This window comes from Leptinotarsa decemlineata, unplaced genomic scaffold, assembly GCF_025532065.1.
Source record: "Leptinotarsa decemlineata unplaced genomic scaffold, Ldec_3_MD MMD2_P_RNA_scaffold_2, whole genome shotgun sequence".
Lineage (NCBI taxonomy): Eukaryota > Metazoa > Arthropoda > Insecta > Coleoptera > Chrysomelidae > Leptinotarsa > Leptinotarsa decemlineata.
The window spans coordinates 1802588-1826982 of NW_027412529.1; the positions used below are offsets into that span (position 1 = coordinate 1802588).

General features: G+C 33.8%; 2 protein-coding genes and 1 long non-coding RNA gene across 4 annotated transcripts; 2 read left to right on the top strand and 1 right to left on the bottom strand.

Moving 5' to 3' along the window:
* The first annotated feature begins 1548 nt into the window (after nt 1-1548).
* wmd (serine-threonine kinase receptor-associated protein wmd) lies at nt 1549-13667 on the top strand. Its single transcript, XM_023161580.2, has 4 exons — nt 1549-1754; nt 5430-5720; nt 8485-8609; nt 12767-13667. Exons 1-4 carry the CDS (start codon nt 1640-1642, stop codon nt 13214-13216), a joined length of 981 nt encoding a protein of 326 aa, XP_023017348.1. The 5' UTR covers nt 1549-1639; the 3' UTR covers nt 13217-13667.
* Nucleotides 13668-14967: 1300 nt separating this feature from the next.
* LOC141485157 (uncharacterized) lies at nt 14968-21480 on the bottom strand. 2 transcript variants are annotated; one of them, XR_012467049.1, is made up of 3 exons: nt 21374-21480; nt 15444-16873; nt 14968-15323 (listed from the first exon to the last, which is right to left on the bottom strand). It is a non-coding gene; the product is annotated as an uncharacterized lncRNA (long non-coding RNA). The 2 variants fall into 2 exon arrangements; XR_012467051.1 differs by lacking the exon at nt 21374-21480 and adding an exon at nt 18978-19201.
* LOC111506502 (uncharacterized) lies at nt 18201-23959 on the top strand. The gene is made up of 5 exons (XM_023161581.2): nt 18201-18413; nt 20642-20704; nt 21801-21896; nt 21976-22111; nt 23706-23959. Exons 1-5 carry the CDS (start codon nt 18359-18361, stop codon nt 23797-23799), a joined length of 444 nt encoding a protein of 147 aa, XP_023017349.1. The 5' UTR covers nt 18201-18358; the 3' UTR covers nt 23800-23959.
* The last annotated feature ends 436 nt before the right edge of the window (nt 23960-24395 follow it).

Here is a 24395-nt window from a genome sequence, read left to right on the forward strand (position 1 = left end):
ATTTTTGTACTGAATCGCGGACAGATGTCGTACTAGATTAAAAAGCATGTTATCAAGTGTTATAGGGAAAGAAAGGTTTTGGCTTTTTACGTTTCCATCTATATACAGAAAAAATGTGGGAACACAAATTGGAAGAGAAATCCTTTTCGACAACTACTTTCATATGAACATTGAATTATACGAAAGAAAAACTCTTTCAAAACAATTAACTACTTTTACTTATATGAACATTGAATTATACAGAAAACACTGTTTTCTATTCAGTTTGTATTCCAAACATTCGTTATCGTTACCAGATATCATTCACAGCATTGCTACACAATATAGTATGAGGAAGAGGTAAAATTTCACTCAGATGGAATACTGTCATCCTCAATGGTAGACAATCGATGTTTCGGAATAAGACGATTGTCTTATTGCATCTTCGGCACTAATCTGGATTTACAAGATGAAGCATTCAATTCATTATTAACATTACAACTTCATGTCAAGAATGGGTTGAATCTATTCATGTCAATCAATCAATCATGCTTTATTGTCCAAAATCCTTATTGACAAAGCTAGTTAAACTTTATGAAATCAACAATGTTAAAGTTCCAAAAAGATATTAAAATCATTTTATACAGTGAATAATCATTATAGGGTTAAAAAATGTACATTTATCAATACACATCAATAAAATGTGTGAAAGACACGCCAGATAAAGCCATTGTATGGCGGAACACGTGTTGCGTTTTTGTAAAACAATTTAGTGAAAATCTCACAATAAAGTGTTTTTGGAATACGTTAGTTATGGATTTTCATCAAGTATCGGCCGATTCCATCATATATCATTACAGATAATAAATAAATAAATCATTACAGATATATCAGCATTTGAACTACTGAGAGTTGAAATACATCATCGTAATATTCCTTTAAGTCCTAGTAGGCTTTTTTCAATAAGTACTCTTTAACTAATTTTCTGAATTTAAAAAAATTAGTTATTGCCCTCTATAGCATATTGGAAGGTGGTTGTATATTTTCATCAATGAGAATTCGTAATGACATTCATTCGCTTAATTGATTCAATCTCAGCCACAGGAATCTTGTTTAATTTGAAAGTGGCATATTTTTAGGAGAGAATTATTTTTCAGAAAGAAAGGTTTTGGCGTTCTACTTCTTCATCTTCACACAAAATAAATATGGGAAAGGAAGAAAGTTATATCACAGTATAGAGGAATCGGACACAGAGATTGATTCACTGTGATTATATCCCTTGTTTTTTGAATGTTTGTTTATTTGAATAAAATGTGTGAAAAAAAGATAACAGAAAAACTTAAAAGCTTCAAAAAATGCACATGCACCATCAACAAAATACGCACTAAAACCTATATAGCATTCTTTTTTCTAGAAGTAGAAAAGGAAGTCAAAGCAATCAACTTTTGTATTTGATTAGAGGAAGCTTTTATTTGGATTATACCTTGCACTCAGTATAATATACGTGTTCTATGCCAAATGCTTAATTGTCAATGTTCAATGTCACCGATATTCTGTCTTATCTTATTCCGTGCTAGTGTTTAGTACTTCTCGCGAGTTGTACTCGATCAGTTGGTTTTTGTTGAAGATAAATAATTTTTTATTTTTTTTTCTCGTTAAAATGGCAAATTTGAGGCAAACTCCTTTAACTTGCAGTGGCCACACTCGTCCGGTAGTACATCTAGATTTCAGTGAAGTTACGGACAGCGGATACTACCTAATTTCGGCTTGTAAAGGTAAGTAAATGTAACATTGCTACAATTACTAACCTTCGATGTCCAAGACTGTTACACCTTGGCCTGATTTAAAATAATAAAAATGCTACATGTTGTTTGACCTGAAAGACATGAATGCTAAATTATTCGCTGACTAAGGTCGGTCTCAAGAATCTTCCTGTTTTTTATTTTTCCATCAGGCCATATTTGAATAATCCTGTTACAATGAATAATTTGATTACCTTGTAATCTGATGAGATTAGATTTTGAAGTTGAACAACTGCGACTTATTTCTCGACAATAGTTTTATTATAATTCTCGTGTTTTTATCAGTAAAAAACGTATACATACAGACTCAGGCCCTGGGAGGTTCTATGTTACCTTTCCCATTTCATTAAAATGAGTCTCACCTGAAAAATCAACCTTTTTCAAATATCTTATCAAGCCAATGTCCAAGAATGAGAATAATTCAAATACATGAAGAAAATATATGCATGTTTCTTCACCAACAATAAATTATATGAGGCATTCCAATCTTGATATTACACGTGTAAGTGAAACATTCTAGTGGTGACTTACCAGCAAAATTTGATTGTATCTTAGTTTTGACTTCTTTCAAGATGAATAAAAGATCAAATGACTTTCGCCATCTCTAAAGCTTTATCTTTATTTTCGGCTCGATGAAAATTCATAAATTATTTTTTTCTCACAATTTGTAAAACTAAAAAGAAAAATGTTATCAGAACTTACCTTCTGCATAATTCTGCTTCATTAAGTTTTTGGGGCTATACAGTTTCACATGTAAAGTTCGCGAAATAGGTATGTAATTCATCAGTTCGGACTTTCATTGTCTAATTTAATATAAATTTATTTGAAATTCCTGAAACTGAAAAAATTATAGAGATTAACCGAAAAGTAACAATTTTATTGAACAAAAAACTGAAATTACAAAGAAATAACACACAAGCAATAACCAAAAAAATAAAATTAAAAAATGAAATGAAACAATATTAAAAATATATTAAATTAGACAATGGAAGTCCGAACCGATGAAATACACCACGAAACATGCAGTTGGTTAGTACCTCGTCCACTAGATGGAGTGACATTTTGTGATGATGTTCGCTCCACCTATTGTGTAGGTAGGTATATAGAGACTGGCCTGAACGTTTATAGTTCTGCTTTAGATTTTTTTAAATGTAATAGATATACTCCAATAACCCATATGTTAAGAGACTTTACAGTGGCAATCAGTAACCAAAAGGTTGACTATCTCAGCAATGATCTTCATTTTTAAAATTGTCAAAGATTTGATGCCAACTTATTTCAAACAATTCATCAAGTTTAATCATGAGGTCCGCGAATACTGTACTAGAAGTGCAAATAATTTTCATGTGGATAGAGCTTATTCCAGAAAAGGAATGAACTCACTTTTCATACGAGGTTTAGTTGAATATAATTCCCTTCCAAATGAAATTAAAAAATGTGATACACTTGTATCGTTTAAGAAAAAACTATCAAAATATCTGTGATTGTTATGAATGTAGTTATATTGTATTATAGATTTTCAGCTGAATTGAGTCAGTTATTGTATAGTTTTGATATTTGTATTATCTCAATCTTACTTTGTTATAATAATAATAATAAATTTTATTTAATCTTTAGAAACACATACAGTTTATCGATACATCAATAAAGTATATCTGAAATAGTCTAAAATTAAAAACATTACAGGTTATTAGCTTAAAATTGAGTAATTAAACAACATTAACATTAACACGCAAGTTAAAAATATCGACTTTATAGACTTGTAACAATATTCATTTAGTCTTTAGGAAACATAGTCAATACAGGATAACATAAATTCCTTATTACAATAATAGCATTACAATTGAAAGATATCACGTCAGTTTAATTTCCAACTTAATAATCTGGTAACTATCACATGCTATATATAGCTTTCTACTTTAGGCAATCAATTCGAACAAGTCTCTAACCTCCCAAGTACATCAGAAAATTCATCAATGTTATAAATAGGGTTTGTACTCAAAATATTTTTTAACTTACTCTTGAATGTTTTGCTTGGTAATTGACGAAACTGAGGTGGTAGTAAATTGTATAGCCTGATACCGACATTATCAGTTCTCTTCAATCTATTTAATTCCTGTACAAGATCTGTTTTATGTCTTGTATTGTAATGATGTATGTCTGTGTGCATGGTATGTTTATTTAAGTTTTCCTTAATGTTTAGCAGATTTTCAAATACAATAACTGAATATAGAGTCATAATTTTCATAGCTTTAAATAACGGACGACAGGTTTCACTGGGTTTTCATCGAGGTTATGGCTCTCACGGCTGCTTTTTGAATAATAAATACTTTGTCTAGATGAGTTTTAGATGCTGAACTCCAGCTTAGAATCCCGTATTTCAGAATTGAATGGAAAAGGGAATGATATGTCATTAGTGCTGCATTTTGGTTTATAACTTTTTTTATCACTCTAATTGCATAAATTGTCTTACTAAGTCTATTGCACATATTATTTATATGTTCTCACCATCTTAAATTTGAATCTATATTTACCCCCAAGAACTTGACCACCGATTGTTCGTTTATATTCGATTTATTGATTTCAAAAATTAAATATTCTGTTTTTTGTTCGTTCAATATTAACTCGTTTGGTATAAACCAAGATTTTGCTTTATCCAAGATTATATTCAGGCTTTGTTGCGGGCAATTTAATTCATCAACTGTTTTACTCAGCGTTGCATCATCTGCATACATTATTGTTTTAATATTTACTTGGCCCATGGTATGTGGTAAATCGTTAATATATATAAGGAACAATAGTGGGCCCAGTATGGAACCCTGAGGCACCCCTCTGATTAAATTCATTTTTTCACTCCGCGAATCTGTCAGTTCTACTACTTGGCTTCTTCCTTTTAAATATGAGGCTATTATATCAGAGCAAACTCCTCTGACTCCATAAAAATTTATTGTTTATTGTTAATAATGTATTTTGTTATAAATTCATACATGGATTCATTCATTGTATTATGTTTTATATAGTATTTACTTAATAATCATTTATTATAGAATTACAACTTTGTATTGTGAATATTAGGATTATTCCTATTCAATAAAGACTACTTACTTACTTACTTACTTAACTTTGTATGCTGGTGTGATATAAATAATATCTTCAACAGGATGGCCCTCCTCCCCATAATGCAGCAATAGTAAGGTAACATTTAGATGTAATATTCCCAAGGAAATGGATTGGAAGCAATAGATCAATCAACTGGCCAGCTCGATCCCCAGATCTCACTCCTTTAGTTTTTTTTGTCTTGGGATACATAAAGGATAATTTTTTTTTAACACCAAGTACAGATATGGACCATCTCAAACAAAAAATTAGAGATGCATGTATTAGTATCACACCTATTATGCTAGAAAATTGCCACAGAAATTTTCTGGACCGACAACTTATGTGCATTCAACAAAGAGATCGTCAGTTCGAGCATTTAATGTAGATTGCCATGTAGCTTTGATTTTCTGTATTGATTTCATCTTTCCCATAAAATACATTGTTTTACTGTTTGATTGTTGTCACTGATGATGGTGGTAAATTACAAATGAAACGCTATAAAAATATCAAATATGATATACCCATAGTTATTGAGTATTATTTTTTCAGATGGCAAACCCATGTTACGTCAAGGTGACACGGGCGACTGGATTGGCACGTTCGAGGGCCACAAGGGGGCCGTATGGGGCGTAGCCCTGAACGCTGACGCTACCAGGGCGGCCAGCGGAGCGGCAGACTTTACGGGCAAAGTTTGGGACGCCATCTCTGGAGAGGTATTGCATTCATTCCAGCACAACCACATCGTCAAGAGCGTGGACTTCTCCAGAGATTCTGGAATGATGGTTACCGGAAGCAACGAGAAACTTGTCAGGATATTCGATCTCAACAAACCGGAAGCTAGTGAGTTTATATGTTGAGACTTGTTTCTTTAAAAGGTTGTTTTTTACGATGAAATGTAAAATTGGAACCTCAGGCGTAGAATAAATTCAAAACCACCAAACAGCGAGAATTGACAGTAATGAATTGACTTGCCAACATCGTTTATAAATAGGGTAAAGAGCAGGGGTCCCAAATGAGAGCCCCGAGGCAGTCCAGAAGGTACCAAGACTCGTTCTGATTCAAAGTTTTCAATCTTGACTACCTGTGACCTGTTTTGGAGATGATCGCTTATCTAGTGAGTAATAAAACTGGGAAGACCTAACAAGACCAACTTCTGTACCAATAGATTATGGTTAACACAATGAAACGCTGAACTAAAGTTGAAGATTTGTCAAATCAAATCGTACAACAACATTGATTGTTTGAAATAAATTTACATATACTACTTGAAAATAATTCATTACTCCGCTGCGTAAGGAAATAGACTATACATGGGCTGTTCAAAAAATACTGCGAAGGTTCAAATTTCTCGGGCTACATACGTTGGATTAGCGTGTTTTATGTTGGTCTCGAGTGTACCTGCTCGCCCTTAAATCTAGGGACTTCAACACAATCTGTGTCGTAGGTGTTAGTTTGCAGAATCGAATAATTTTTTTATGTCCATGGACCTAACAAATATTAGGTGAAATCAAAATCATCAGGTTTTTTTAAGAACTTTATTCAGATAAATATAATAAACATTTGTAATAGTAATTGAGATAGCAGCACTATCCAAAAAAAAAAGTTATCCAAAGCAGCACCAACATGCTGGTCTCTGAAAACTAGCTAAAAACAATATACTAATACTTTATGCAGTACAAAAAAATAATATTATCAAGATTAACTTGAGAATAGTACATAATACAAATGTGAATAAAATAAAAAACTTAATCGTAATCAATACAGATAATTGAATAGATTTAAGCCGTTCCTTCGTTGAATATGCTAGTATAAAAACTCTTTATTTTATTCTTAGAGATACTGAAATTAGGGTTATCTGTTATTTCCTTGGGAAGATAATTATAAGTTTTCATGCATAGTGTAATGGGATTATTTAAGCCAATATTAGTACGTACAGGTTCTAAAAAGACATAATTGCATTCCAAAGCTGATTAACAAAAGTTAAGTTGAATTTCACTAGTTCGGACTTCCATTGTCTACTATATAAAATGATTTGAAATCCCTGAAACAAGTAAAAAAAAAATAATTAAAAAAGAATAGTTGAAAATAACAATTATATTAAGCAACAATAAACCTGAAATGAAATGATAGTGAAATAACCTACAAGTAAAAATATAATAATTGAATAAATAAAAATTAAAGGAATGAAAAAAGAAAATAATAAAAAATAAAAAAGTGTAGAGATTCCAAGTCACGTTAGTTCACGACGTTTCGATTGTTGGTATCTACAATCGTCTTCGGGTGATGACTGGACTGATTCCTTGAGAGATGACTATTTTATAGGTCGTTGAAATACTTTCACTTTCTCTACTTTCCATTTTCCGCTTCACTGATTCCGTGAGAGATGACCGTTTTGGCGGGAGTTGGTCATTTTTCGTTTGATGATGGGTTTCCATATGTTTCGTATATCTACGCTGGCCTGGCTGAATACGTTGTTGGACAACATGTATGCGGCTTCCTTAAATTTTCTCCTGAACCAATGTTCCTCTCTGTGCAAGATCTCAGCTTGGGACCACTCGATGTTGTGTTGATGGGTCCAAACATGCTCTGCTATTCCTGATTTGCTGGTTTCTCCTCGCTGTGTGTGCTTCTTGTGCTCGGCAATGCGAACTAGACGCCTTTCTGAAACACATCAACAGCGTGAGACCTTGCATCACTTTCACAATGGAGAAGGAAATCCACAATGAATTGCTATTCTTAGACGTTTTGGTGAAGAGGACCGACACTAAGTGGGAAACATCTGTATACCGATGTTGTTGCTTAATATAATTGTTATTTTCGACTATTCTTTTTTAATTATTCTTTGTTACTTATTTCAGGGATTTCAAATCATTTTATATAGTAGACAATGGAAGTCCGAACTAGTGAAATTCATCACGAAACATTGTCAATCACCTTCAAACAAAAGTGAAGTTGGTATTACATTTGACTTGTTCATGTAGAACCTTGTATGCAAATTTACCGTGCTCGATTTCTAGAACATGAAGAGGCAGTATTTTGGTTACACTGTATAAAGTATCAGCTGAGGTTCCGTAGTCAAGCCTGAATAAGGACTTTGTTCTGAAGTATTTTTACTTTTTTGAATAATGTCTGTCCACTTGTACCCCATATAGGAATTAAATAGCTACTAGTGTTTCGAGTTGTTTCAACTCTTTACCTTTATATACAAGAACAGTATCATCTGCGAATTTAAAGTATCTACCTATAATGTTAGCAGTTTTCAATGACAGAACATGTAATGTATAGAGTAGGGGTCGAAGCACTGAGCCTGAGTTTTGTCAATAAAATATCTTTACTACAGCAACTGTCTTGGAGAAATCAGAATCATTTTTTTTTTCTCGTTGAAATACGTTCCATTTTAAAAGAAGTCTTGTTGATTATCTTTTCCTGTTCAGTTGATCCAACATTGAACTATCTAACAATTTTGAAATGGCTGACTAACTTCAAATACTCTGTTAATTTTCTATCATCATTATCATTGTCGTTTTATTTGGAAATTGACATAATAATATATTTTTTTGACATTACAGAACTTCCAATTACATTTCTTCTTTCTTCATTGTAGGTCCAGAAGTTTTTAGCGGTCACACATCAGGAATAAGGCACGTTCTCTTTTTCCGAGACGACACTCATTTAGTTTCTTGTGCGGATGATAAAACGTTGAGAGTTTGGGACAGGTCAACGGGAAAGGTGAGAATTTTTCGGTTGATTCTTTTATAGACAATCTGAGGATACCCAACCAAGATTGAAATTTTTGAAACAATTACTTTCAGTACTACGTCTTGAGATGTTATGTTTTTCTTTGCTACAGTCACAATTGAGGTATGGTAGTTTAGGAAACGAACAAACAAACTGTTATCCATAATTTACTATTTACCCAACAGCTAATATCATTTTGATATACCTAATAATCTAGAAGTTATGACTTGTCTAATAAAGCTACAGTTTTAGAACATGTCACAAAATACGATAAAATTAACATATGCTCAGAAAGTAAAATATAAAATCTTCAGAAGATACTGTGCAATAAAAATAATAATACAGTACATACATACAAGGCATTTTTGCTCTATGGTCCAGAGAATGAATGGAAAAAGTCATTAAAACCATATAGGGGATTTTCAGTAAGTAATGTCTTTAAATGTTTTTCGAATTTAGTAAAGTTCAGAGAACGTACTGTGAGAGGTAGGGCATTGTACATTTTAATATCAATAGTATCATCCATTCTTTGTAACCGGGTTTGAGGTATAATCAAATTATCTTTATTTCTAGTATTGTGACTGTGTATATCGGACACAACGGAGTAACTATTAATGTTTTGTTTGGCGTATAGTAACTTTACAAAAATTATCAGAGAGTAAAGTGTCATTATTCTCAACGTTTTGAAAATTGGTCTTCAAAATTAGCTCCTATAATAGATCTTACAGCACTCTTCTGAGCTGCCGAGCTCCAGACAGACAAGCCATATCTAATAATGGATTCGAACAGTGCATAATGAGTAGTTATTGCAGCGGATTGGTTAATATATTGTTTAACTTTTCTAATAGCAAATACGGCATTATTTAGTCTATCGCAAATTGTATACAGAGTGGTCCAACGAAAAGTATGCACCTTGCTTTTCTCCTTTTTTTGTAACTTAACGCAAAAATGCTCGGACAGGTCAATTTTGCTTTTCTACCTGTGCTTTCAACCCCCTAGCGAGGGTGAGTAACAACCCTAAAATTTTAAATGGAAAGTGGGGTCGAGTGATATATATTTGAAAGGGCACAAAATTTTCTTTCCAATGATACCTAATTTGTTGTATTTCACTCAAACATGTATGTATTATGAAGAAAAACAACTATAACCCAGTACTTTGAAATGTGTAATTGACTTAGTAAAATCCTACTTCAGCAAGTGCTGAAAATGTGACCCATTTGCTTCCATACAATAATACAGATTTTGTTCAAATCTATTCCTAACATTCTGTAGCATATCAGGTGTTATACTTCTGCACTCTCCTCTAATTCGTTGGCGAAGATCTTCTACGGACTTGGGCTGCGTAGCAAAACATTTATTTTTCAAGTGTCCCCAAAGGAAAAAGTCTAAAAGCGATAAATCAGGTGATCTGGCAGGCCATTCGATGGGGCCTCTCCTTCCAATCCACCGTCCAGGAAACCAGTCATCTAAAAACTCTCTTACCGGAGCAACATGTGAGGAGGTGCTCCATCTTGCTGGAAATGAAGCTGATCATCATTATGATTTTGGTCATTTTCAATTATTTCTGTTATGACAGGATCAATTGTATCTTCAAGCATGTTCAGGTAGTCCTCACCAGTTGAATTCCCAGGAATAAAAAGTGGCCCTACGATATGACTACCTAATATGCCACACCAGACATTGATTTTTTGAGGGTACTGGGTATGGACCTCTCGGAATAAGTGTGGGTTACTGTCATCCCAGTAACGGCAATTATGCCTATTCACAGCTACATTCAAAAAAAAGTACTCTCATCGGAAAAGCACGTGTTGAATGATAGGTGCGGATCATCAATTGCTGGCTCAGTTGTTCACAAAATTGCAGCCTTCTGTCAGGATCATCTTCATTGAGTTCCTGTACTAATTTAATTTTGTACGGATGAAATTTATAGGCTTTTAATATCCGTATTATGGACGAACGGGTGACACCTGAGGCTTTAGCAAGATGACGGGTACTTTGAGTATGATCCAATTCAACATGTCCCAAAACAGCAACTTCCACTGCTTCATTTCTGATCGGTTTCCGTGGCTGGTGTTTCACATTACAGACAGATCCGGTATCGACAAACTTTTGGACTAACTTGGCAACGTACGAATCATTCACATTTTTCCCGGGATGACTGTTATTAAAGAGGCGAGCAGTAAGTCTAGCACAACTATTACGTTGATAATAAAGTTTAACAATTTCGACTCGTTCAGGAATGGAATAAACCATTTTTACAGTAAAGTTGAAATAATTTCAAAAACGTTTGCCTAAATTCTTTTTGTACACTTATCTGCTGTTGTTATTTGAACCAAAAAAACGCACGAGAGAAATTGAGGAATGTAGAAGTGATAAAAATGCCGTTTCATCCGCATTTTCATTAACACCAAAAATATTGAGTAAATGTTCTTGCTTTTTTTTATAACTATTCAAGTAAATACAACAAATTAGGTATCATTGGAAAGCGAATTTTGTGACCTTTCAAATGATATATCACTCGACCCCACTTTCCATTTAAAATTTTAGGGTTGTTACCCACCCTCGCTAGGGGTTGAAGGCACAGATAGAAAAATACATCTAAAATGTGTCCCCCTCAGAAGCAAAATTGACCTGTCCGAGCATTTTTGCGTTAAGTTACAAAAAAAAGAGAAAAGCAAGGTGCATACTTTTCGCTGGACCACTCGATATATATGTATGTCAGAGTGTCAGAAATGCTTTATTGTCTTAAAAGTTTAGGTTAAGAACTTAAACAATCTGAAACATTAACATAAAGGTCAAGAATTTATAACAAGATATTAATATGGCTCAAGCACACTTCAACAAGTTTATGGTAAAAGTCTGTGATAAAAAATTGTATATGTTGACAAAACAGGCTTAAAAACCAAAACAATCAGAAACATTAAAATAAAGGTCAATAATTAAAATAAGATATTAATATCGATAGTACGTTCCATAGTAGCCAGACATCTACATCTACACCCAGAAATTTAGTGTGCAGCATGTCTAGGTCGTTTTCTACGTTGTAGGATATTCTGGATTCGAAAATGAGACTTTTGGTTTTTTTTTCATTTAGTATGAGCTTGTTTGTCGAAAACCAGGTTTTTGCTTCTTCCATAATTTCCCTAAGGATTGTAGCCGGACACTCCCCTTTATTAATACTGATGCCAAATGTGGTGTCATCAGCATACATAATTGTCTCGATATTTGAGGTGAACATATTTGGCAAATCGTTAATATAAATAATAAAGAGAAGAGGGCCCAATGTTGTTCACTGGGGAACTCCTCCACATACTGTTTGATCAGCGCTTCTCTGATTTTCAATGCAAACACCTGAAATCGATTGGATATGAAGTAGGATTTGATTAGTTTGAGTGCCACTCCTCTTATTTCGTAGTACTCCATTTTCCTCAGTAGTATGTCATGATCAACGCAACCAAAAGCTGCACTTAGGTCTATGAAGGTTCCCAAAAATTTTTCGTTTCTTTCAAAACTGGTTTTTATAGCACGAGTTAATGACTTTATAGCATCCAAAGTGGACATATTTTTCCTAAAACCATACTGCCGAGGACTCAGGATTTTGTTCTAATCGAAGTAATTAACTAGTTGATTATAAAGAATAGTATAATGAATCAGTTTGAATAATATGATATTGTATTTAATTATTGACTCATAATTTTACCACTACAAAAGAAATACCTTCCTAATAACTAATTATTTTACCAGAGTTCAGATATAAACTTATTGGAAATTCAAAAAAATATTACCAACTCATTAAATGTACAGGTAATAAATTAATTTCCACATAATAAAACAGAGGGGTAGAATTCGTTTCAATTGAAAATTTCCCGAATTCATAAATATTTTAATTTTTAAGCATTCCCTTTCTATTCCAAATGTAATAAGTTATATTCGTGGTTGAACTTGTACCTCTCCGCCAAAAGATGTTTTGCAAATGTAAAATTGGTCTTCACAATAAAGAAAATATTCATACGTTCTTTTATTCGTTGTAAAAAGGTTCTTCTCGTTTGACCAATATAAATTTTTGAGCAAGAAACACATGTCAATAGAATTGAATTCTTCCCCTCTGTTGAATCTGTTTTCTGTATATGAATGAGACACTTTTTCAGGAGGTGCAAAAAGTCGACTTCAGCTCGAGCCCGAACAGCATGGAGATATCGAAAGACGGCTCAGTCCTGACGGTGGCCTACTCCAATCGCGTCGCCTTCCTGGAAGCCCAAACCTTGACGAAAATCCGCGAATTCTCAGTCCCCTCGACCGTCAGTTCGGCGTCGCTCCACCCCGACAAGAGCATCTTCGTCGCTGGCGGAGAAGACCTGAAAGTCTACAAATTCGATTACACGACGGGCACGGAAATCGAGTCGTTCAAGGGCCACTTCGGCCCTGTGCACTGCATCAAATTTTCGCCGGACGGTGAGCTGTACGCTTCCGGTTCCGAGGACGGCACTTTGAGGTTATGGCAGACGACGGTCGGCAAGACTTACGGCCTGTGGAAATGCGTGGAGGGGCAGACGAACGTCGAGCCCCTTATGCCCCCCAAGGAGGTCCAGGCTAACTGAAGGGCGGGACGGGGCGGGAGAGTTACTTGTTCATAACGGCTATGAAATTATTGCGGAAAGGAGTTGGCGAACGTGAACGTTTCTTTGCTACTTTTTCACAGGACGACGTTGACCTGTTTTGAGAGCTTTTCATGCTGACTAGTTGCAAACAGGTTAATAAAAAAAATATTTGAGTTTTTTTTTTCGCTGCGCCTCAAGTGAGTACTGCAAATGTTAACGGCGGAATTTTTTTGGGGAATTAGGGTAATTTTTTTAAAACATTCAATATTCAGTGTATGTGCGGACATTTTAAAATAGAAGTTTATTTGAAATATGACTAATTTATGTGCCTATATTTTAAGATACATTCACAATTCACAGTAAAATTTTTGGAGGAAATCGGGGTTGTTCAATAATTTTTTGGGGACTATCCACAATCTGAAAAAAATAAAAATTATAATGAAGAACTTTATACAGGTTTAGCAAATTTCTAGATCACCCCTTATTGAGAAAATAAAAAAACACATGAGATATCTAATTGGCAGTTTTCAAAACCGCGACACATGTCTTGGAAATTCCACATTAAATTTTTTTTGAGAACGTTATAATGGATTTTTATCAAGATCGGTCAGTTCTATCATATTTTTATATTTTTGAGAAATGTTTGGGGCCGTTCTAGCATTACGTAAGCGCTATTGGGGAACTGGGGGTCTTTGCTTTGCTTATTTTTGATAACATGGGGGCAAGGGGGTCTAGATGGTGAGACTTCCCTGGGAAACACCAGAACAGGCTTCAATTGTAACTGTAAGGAAGCTGTCAATCCAATTAAAAACACTACCCCCAAAGCCAAAGGATTCTAGTTTTCGAATTTTCGAAGCAATACAATATGATTAATTCTCGTCAAACGCCTTTGAGAAATCTTTATAAATTGAGTTAACTTGGTACCATTCAAAATTCAGTTATCGATAAATACACAAAATATTCCCTTCTGATAGATACTGGTTTAAAAATAAACTTATAAATAAACTTGAATTGTCAATGAACAACTTCAGAATACTTACAAACGACATTGGACATCACAATGAATCAACGATGAAATTGAGTCATCTGAAGCAGTTGTCAGAAACTATTGAAAACACTGGCTGGATAGCCTTAGTGCTGAGGCAATTGTATCGATAAGAAGAAGAATTGAAAAACAAGTACAATGATTTCCAGCTGCATTCCAGTTGAAACTTCATCAGTAGCCCATTGCTGTAGTTCAGGAATTATATGTTATAACTGACAACATTAACCATACTTGTCAGAAGTTCAGAAGCATTTTGAAATGTCTGTTGCCTGCCATTGTTCACCAGAATGTTCTAGTGACAACATAGAATATGGTCAGAAGTTAGTTGTCAATGAACACTTCAGAAATTATATTTATTGATTCATATCTTTAAAAAATTCATTTGTAGCTCAGTGCCGTAATTAATAGACGTAGCTGTGTATATAATCTTTCGCATTTCATTGGTTGAATTTTTTAATTCTGAGAAATGAAACTTTCTATAGTCTTTAACTTGTATTTGTGACTAAAGTCACTACGGTTTCCTACTATAAGAACATTTATTGTATTCGCTTGAAAATGTTCTTAAAAGACGAAACTGCAGTAACGTTAGTTACAAATACAAGTGACCAAAAAACAGAAAATTTTTTTTCTCATTTTTCATGATGATCTATCACGTAGTAACGGCTACATTTATCAGTTTATTTTTCAATTCTGTTAACAGTTTTTAATGAACAGTTCATGATCACTTCTCAGATGAACACATAAGTTAGACGAAAAACAATTTGTTGCTACTTTATAAACACTATAATGCCACTAACCATCTGAAAACGTCATATTCTGCTTGATAACATGGCATATATTCAACATTACAAAAAAAAACTGATTTGAATGTGCAAAACCTATAGGCATCTATATCTGGTGAATTGTGGAATGTTGGTCACATTGCAAATCACCAAAAAAGACACTGATCTTCAATGAAAAATTAATTGACCTTATTAAAGTGTTCAATTTGAATGATGCTACCCCATGGTTGCCAACTGCGGTAAAATAATGGCATTTGACATTTGCTAATGAATAAATAACCTATCTTTCTGAGTTCCTTCTGCATTTTCATTTTTGGGACATAATTGACCTTATTAAGTGATGCGACCCAATGGTTGCCAACTGCGGTAAAATTTTGACATTTACTAATGAATAAATAACCTATCTTTCTGAGTTCCTTCTGCATTTTCATTTTTGGGACATGAATGTTTCTTCATTCTGGAGCCCCAACTTCAAATAGGACGACTGGAAATCTCTTTTCGGCCATATTCTGGAAATCAGTTTCTCATATACTAAAAATGAAAATGCAGACGGAACTCGGAAAGATAGGTTATTTATGTATTAGCAAATGTCATTTAACTGCAGTTGGCAACCATGGGGTCGCATCACTCAATAAGGTCAATTGCATGTTGCATACAGATGATGGCGAAAATCTGAAGTGGCCTTCATCATCAGGAATTTTATGTATGTCATGGAATGAAGGCCACTTTACCATTATGCAATTTTCTTCATGCAACTTGCAATTTTGCGTCTGCGCATGCAAGAAAACAATTAGCTGGTGCAATTTTCAGACTATTTAGTGACATTTTTGGTGATTTTCAATGTAACCCAAAATTCACTGGATGTACTTAAAAGGTAGCCAAATTACAGAGAAGCTTAGATATATGGAATGAAAAAACACATTTGGTTCATATAATTTGTACTTTCTTGAGCCCTTATTTTTTTAATGGATTTTTTAACATAATTTCAAATAGGCGCAGAAATGTATCCAATGAAAATGCCACCGAAAATTTTGTTTTTATCGTTTCAATTTTTTAGGGTTTATATGTCTTCATGGACTTTATAGTAAAGATTGTTTATGATAATTCTATTTTATTTTGTATCACAAACAACGGTAATTGTATAATTGGTTTATATGGTGGAAAAGGTGGTTAGTGATGTTTCTGGGAAATAACTGTTTTGTGTAATAAAGAAATACAAAACAATTTTATGGCTGCTTTGGTCAGAATTATTTCTCAAATCATTAGGAAAAGTGACTTTTTGAGCAGAAAGTCCATGAAAGACACCCTTCTCTAGTGACCTATATGTCACTGTGTCAACCTCAGGATACTGTTAAATACGCTGCAGAGGAATTGCTTGTGGTTTGGGTCATATCTGCTGGGTAGAAAACTGTGTAAAGATCTCAGATGAACATTCAAAATGGTTCGAAATCAGTTCGGGAGTTCCTCAGGGGTCAGTGCTTGGTGCTATCCTATTTCCGCTCTATCTCTCAAGTTTTCTTGGTTTCAATGTAAAGAAAACAAACAATACATATTCGACAATCTTGAATAATAATAATAATATTGTTATTATCTTCAAATACATTTTTGAAGCAAATAAATTAGGTACAATTTGATTTTTTTTTAAGGTAGATGAGCATCAAGTCGGAAATTAATCCTGTACCAAACTTCTGGGGATTCATAATGATGTTCCAATCACTGAGTGGCAGATCAGCATCAGGATGCTCCGCCATGTGGATAGCATATTGAGGTTTCTGCAATCAACTTGAATTCCATATTCTTTAACATTTTTGGATTTAATGTTACTGCGATCTATAACAAATGAACAATTACCTGAGAAATGTCTTACAAATCCCATATTAGACAGAAAATGAATGTCTGTCGGCGGTCGATATTGAAGCAGATAATAAATCTTTATACTATTGAAGCTTCGGTTCGTAACGAACCGCCTTGGAAAGCAACGTTTATCTTTGATATTCGAGGGTTGAGTTCTCTATCGATACAATAGATGGCGTCTTAGTAAAGGAAGATGTCATTGCCTCTGCTTGGGCTTTTCCTTCAAGGACAGGTGTGTCCAGCAAAGCATTCATGATCATATCCTGAGTTATCTAATGAATACTTTTCTCACCCAAACACCCTAGCCAGATAGGAATACACCATACGAGGGGCGGTACGGATGATGTCTGAAGACCGTCATCAATCCCCAATCAGTTGTGTTTCGTTTGTCCGGCTGACGAACACAGGTCGTAAGGGTAAGGGAGCTAGGTTCAAATCTGTTTAAACTAAGACTAACAATCGGAATGCATTTATGGTTCACCACTAATGAGAACTATGATGGGTAGAAACAGCGCAGTCTGGTGTTGGATTACAAATGCGTTGCTTTTGAGGCTTCAGTTCCTGGTTTAGCTTCTTTGATTGACGACTTGTTTATTTTGTGGAAATTCATGTTCACTGAGGATACATTATAGAAACACACTTTTACTATCGTGAAAAATAGACAAAATCTGGGTCGCCGTTGACGTCAATCAACAATTCCTAAGCGATGCACATGCGACGGTTTTTTTAGTCAACCACTGCTGAATACAACATTGAAAGACCAAACAAATAAAGTATCACAAAGCCCCTTTTCTATTAAAAAAAAAAGTGAATAGCATTCTATATATCGGTATCGAATGACATTACAACTTTTTTATCATCATGAGCCATTATATATTCATGTAGTCCTACTGAAAAGTGAAGAGGATGGAACTTTTTATGTTCATGATATCCTCTTAGAATAAATCACAGAATCTCCACTTGAATATTCAGATGACATTTAGGAATACCCTGTATATATTGAACGGAAGTAAATTTTTGTGGAGGAAATCAGAATTAATATCAACCTTTTTTGGGATATTTTTCAACTTCCGCAATCTGGAAAAATAAAAAAATTTAAATGGAGATGAAAATACCCAAACAGTCAATAAAAACACTGTATATATTATCCAGTGTAAACACATACACGAGTATTTACAGATACCGTACGTTTGAAAGCCCATGCAATTGTTCTGAGAAATTCTGTCAATATATGTTATTTGTTGCCCGATAGTGATTATCAGCTTCAGCGATACCCTTCGACTTTTGACCTTAATAGTAATTAACCGAATTCCTTGTGTTTCCAAGGCATTGCACATCTCTTTGTGAGAACCAGTTTGCTTCAGTCGAGCAAGCTAAGATTAATTTCCAAACCGATTTTACCGAGTGAAGCCCCGGCCATTTTGTTATTTTTTTATCAGTTTTGTACACACCGGAATCTGCATGATTTTTCCACGGGACGATAAGGAGTTTCGAGATCTATTCGGCAGATCTTCAGGTGAGTGTATAACAAGTAAACAACCAATGGACAATAATATTATTAATTTGGCAAGTTCGTATTTTCAAAATGTATAATCGTAGATAAAGTTAGGAAAATGAACATGTGAGAATTTAAGAAAACCAAGTAATCAAGCCCTATTATTTCGAACTCAATTTTAATGATACATGTGATTTATCTGACATCTCCATCTAAAAACAGAAGATTGTGTTTCTAAGAATAAACTCTTTGTAACTGACACTGTAAATGTTCGGAAATCAATGATGAAGTCCTAAAAGAATAAATAAATCAAACATACTAACATTGCATATCAGCTCTAATAATTGAAACTCTAAGTGATGGCAAACCTCATATCATTGCGACTTGAAAATATTTCATTCGAATATTCGCAGTCTTATGATAAAATTTGAACTAGTGTTCTAGTGTTCAATCGTAATCGAGCGTGTAGGTATTCAAAAACTATTCGTAGTGACGTCAATAATAAGATTAGTCAGAATGGAATGATACAATTCGTGTCAGATGTCAAATTCAAAAATGAAAACAAACTTTTCAATTTTCTCTAACCTCAATTTGTGTAGGTAATAATTTCCCAGCTTTATTTTGTAAATCCTCACAACGTATTAGATGAAAAGTTTTCAGCACTTCATGAACTATAACGATCAAAATAAAGCAGAAACTGACAACTGACGTAATGTAACGTCAATCCGTTTCAAACCAACCTCACGCTAGTTTTGAATCGAACACCAGAAGAATGTGTTTAAATCGCAGACGAATACGGATTGAATACATGAGCGCCAGAAAAAGCCTTAGCGATCATTGAGTTTTGACAGAAACATATAAACTAAAGAGTTTTGTCTCGTTATATAATGAGGGTCAGCTCAATAAAAATGATGGGATTATCGCTTTTATTAAAGACAATCTAAACTTCACAGCCGATAAGACTCAGATTGGTGAAATTGAGTTTCGAATTAGATGAAATATACATCATCTCCATTTATCACTCTCCTAGAACATGTCCGAAACTTTTTTATTCTGATCTAATGGAATACTTGGAACAACGAGGGCAATATAATGTTGATGTTGTCACAGTTGAACTCAATATGAATCTGTTGGGTGATAACAGATTGCTAGATTGCTAAGTCACAGTTGCTTTGATAATTTTTTCCTAAGATACAAAAAACCGAAAACAAATCAAATCTTTCACAATTTAATATAGTATAACGGATCACTACCCATATTTCTGTCTATAAAATCTCTCTCAACCAGCTCAAACTTGATTTGAGAACAGAAAGTTTAAACGAAATGTACTCTCAAAATCATATTGACCAAATGGCTTCTATATTCACTGAAAAATTAAAATATTACATGCAAAAAAACACAAATACTGTAAAAATAAAAAGTAAAAACGACTCTGTGTATGTATGTTACTTTACCAATAATTGACTACACTGAGCAATAATCAAACTTAACTTTATTTCACTTTAAATACAACAAACACTTTAACTAAAACTTCAACTATTATTCGAATGTCTATCGTCTTACTAGATCGCTCCGCGTACCGCACTGTATAAATTCCACTTGACTGTCTCGATGGGCGAGTGGATGGCGCTTATATTTGGCAATCGAAGGCGCCGGAACATTTCTCGGAATTTCATCGAAGCCTGTAGCATTATTCTAGCTACATCTAGAACGGCAAGGGAAAATCGTACGTTCGCGAACTCTTAGCTACGTCACAATTGGTTTATGGCTACCAGTGGCGGCCGGCGTTATTTTCTTTAGGGCATGATTTACAACACTAAGGGCATGAGTCATGCCGTATATATATAATAACTGTGACACAGAATTATCAGTGAATTTGAGAAAAATATTGTTAATTAAAAGATTAGGTTATTCGGAACAGTAGCCACAGTAGCCAAATAACACAAATTGATTTCGTCGACCCAACGGTTTAACATTCATTGTCGTTGATAAAGAACAACGGATAATTCATTTGAATCTAAAGACGTAATTTCTTGTGAACAAATTTGTTACAAAATTTAAATTGGGGCTGACACATTGATCCCGTTTAATCTGACATTGAATAAACAGTAGGTAAACAAACTACAAATTAATTTAATCGCTGCCGTCAGAAGAAGACCAAAATGTATTGCTATATTTGCCAACTGTTATATTTGCAAAATTGTTTGTAGGTTTTTTCCTTGACACTATACAATTATATTTATTTTCAGTTCTCTATTTGGGAGTAAAGCTGGCGACAGTCTTTAACGAAACCTTCGATTATTACTGTCTAAGTAAGTATAATTTTTTGGTAGATGAATATTTATGTATTCAAATAGAAAACCTATGCAAATGCATGACAGCTTATAGGAAAACCTAATGTACATAAATGTTAAAAAATGACCAGTTTATCAATTGTTTAAATTTATTACCAATGTATTTTGTAATATATAACCATTTCTTTTTTTGTGAAGAATTGAGATCTTGATCTACAAAAACATATGAATTGTAACGAAAAAAACTTATGAAATAACCTAATATAATCAAATCAGAGCATTCATATTATGAGTACTGCTTATATGCAAATTATTAATATTCCTAGTGAAATAAACTCCTTTGTTGAAAGTAATTATTTCGTCCGAGATATAATAGTGCTAATTGGTGTACCTACTATCTTTCAGATGGAAATACAGGAGTATTAGCTAAATTTTATATCGTAATTCAATTTTAACCTCAAATCTGGAATGGCTGTTTTCTCAACGTGAAGCAAATAATGTAAAAAACATTAGGTAGTAAATAACACGATGTTAATGGTGTACAACGGCTGCATCTTAAAATTATTCGCTTATTTCGACATTTTTTCCTATCCAATTTTCACTCCAAACATTTGATTATGGAATTGAATCAGATATCATTTACTGGTTTGCTACACGTGTTTATGATAAAAGTAAAATTTCACTCACATGGAACACTGCCCTTACTAAAGTATTAAATGGAATTTTAAACATCTATAGTATTCAGACACTATTTGATATTCCTAAAGAATAATAAATAATATCATTATCTTTGTACAATTCCATTCCATTGCAATTTGGAGCTTTTTATTTCATTTATTTGCCTGTCGCAAAGTGATCCCAACAGAAGTTTGTAGCCTTCGGTATTCATAGTTAAGGAACTGGTAAGACATAGGCGTGCCTTTGGGTCAGATTTACAGAACACACTGAAGAAACAAAATGGAAGCACTTTATTCTCAAGCACATTTTATGAAACGATTGTAATTTTTATGTGGAAAAATTTGTATATTTATTTGGTTGAGTAAAAGTTATACATCAGCAAATATATAAGAACAAATTTCGTGACAAAAATAATATAATTGTTATTAATTTTCAGACTGTGAGCAAGAAGAAAACATGGCTGCGGTGCCACAAGCCGCATTTGCTGCGAAAAAAATCAGGCAAAACGAAGAAAAGCTGAAAACATTTCCTCGTAAGTTTTCAACTGATCTCTATCTTACGTATTTACTCCTTAGAATATTGAGGTAATAAATAAATTTTTTTTTTTTCAGGTAAAACTGATCCAACGAATTACAGTAGCTTATACATGAATAGTATTTGGGGTCAATACAACCGATATTCGGTTCATAATTTGAAAAAAATAATGGATGAAACGCTGTTTATTGCGAGTTTCAAAAATCCACTTGAGTAAGTATATATCCAAACAAGTTCCAGAGTAACTAAACAGATCTTGCAATCATGTAGCAACTATAATAATAATCTTCATTGTCATTTGACCTTGTTTAAAAGATATTGACATCCTCACATAAAACTACAATTCAAAGAAATAATCAGATATAAATTCAAAGTTACATTTTGAAAAATTTATTTTTGAATGCTTTATGGTGATAATAATAAGCATAGCAATACGTTATTTGTCGTGGAATTTTCAGCTCCTGGCGAGACAAATATCGTCTGAAAAGAGGAGGAAAAACGGATAAAATATCGACATTTTGTTTTCGAACACAGACTCTGTGAAAGCTATTTCCCGGTTTTTTTGGCCGTGGTTTGCAGGTTTTTATGACGGGCGTTTCGTCTACTTCTGCGGTAGACATTATCAAAGACCATGTGGTAAAGGTATCCGAGATGGTACTCCCGTTGTTACGACTCGGACACACCGACATATCGGCTGTAGCCAAGTATACTCTCAACACATTATCTTATTCAAAGATACAGTAATACTCGATAAAACTTAAAGTTACTATCCAAAAGTATATGTATAGAAAGGCAATGGAAATTCAAAAATACAGGGATAATTTCAATAGAAAATAAGAACAATACAAAACCAGTCAAATGCTAACATCTTAGTAAATGCTTCGTAACAACAGAAGTACCATCTAGGGTACAACGACCGTTTGCTCAGGGCACATTATTCTCGTTGCCAATGATCATTTACCCCACGGCGTGGGAAGTAGTCATTGGTTGATAATGCTGACGCGCCCTTCCGAACGTATCGGGGCTTCGAATGACAGGGCCCGATCAGCGCCATCTAGAAAAACTAATAGCAATGGCATGCTAGTGATTATACATCTCATTTTGAATCGAAATAATAAAGATAAAGACAAAAATATCTATTCAAAGTCGTTAATGTCTCAATCTCTGAAAGAATAATGGTTATTTTTGTATGAAAGGCTTGAATTGAATAAGATTTGATACAGGAAAAGATTAGAATGGACACAAGTATAACAAATATACATTCCTGTAATGATAAATCAGATGAATCATTTGGAATTGAAGCAGAATAGAGGTTGAGCAAGCCTTATCAGAGCTAGTACTCCATACCATTTTCTTGTATTCGATCAACATGTTTTTTTTACCATTCTAGGTAATTTTACATGTTCATCTAAAATTTAATTTGTCCTTAAAAGCTTCACTACTAATTTATTGGTATTCAGAAGATTCTGCTTGCTTTTTGTATTTACGAGCTAACCTCGGGAGGTCTTCTGATAGAAAAGGAACATTACTTTTTGGAAGACAAGTTGAAAAGTTTTGTTGCTGTTAAGATATTATTTATGAGGTTGTCAGTGATTCATTTACATATGCAGTCTCTTTCATTTTGTAGATTTGTTAACAACATCCTGTGGGTATAACGCCGAGATATATAACAATATTTTACGTTCCACTTTTTTATCATTGGACATACATTATTATTGATTGAGTTGATTACTTACTTGATCAGTTAGTACCAATTATTTGATTATGCTGACTTCAAAAATTCACTTACGATCTCTTTTTGTTCAAGGAAAACCGCTGTTATCCCGGTTCCCGAAAAACCTGTATTTAGTACTGACATTGGACCGTCCATCCATTTTTCTGCTCAAACTATTTATAATTGAAAAATCATGAGGCTGTTATGTTAGAATAGAATGGTAGAGTGTCTGTGAAATAATCTATGTAATAAGTATACTACTAATCTGTGCAATTATTTTATATATATAAATGATATTCAATTGTTATATTTTTTATTTGGAATAGAAATATATGTATGATTCTGTAGGTAGCATCAATAGTATGAAAAAACTGGTAATGAAAGTCTCCACAATCAGGTTATTTATTTAATGAGCCTTTAGATGGTTTAAATGGCATAAGTTTTCCTCATCCTTGAGCTTTACGTGAGAGATCACTGGAAAAATCGTCTAGGTATTGATGAAATTAGTGAGTGAGAAGGAAGTGGAGAATGAGTTTTTTACTCATAAAACATTCAGGAAGAGGACTCCCTTGGGAACGCCTGTCAAAATACCGGCAATTGGCATTCGTGATTCTGGTTATTTATCGTTATTAGTTGGCAGCAAAAAACTACTGTAATGTCCAGAGGAGTATTAGGTCGAGTGGAAAAGTGAGAAGTATAGATGCGAGACTTGTTGTCTACAGACAATTCCGTTACTGAGTACATATAAACAAATATATTACATGGCAGTAGCCACCTTAACCA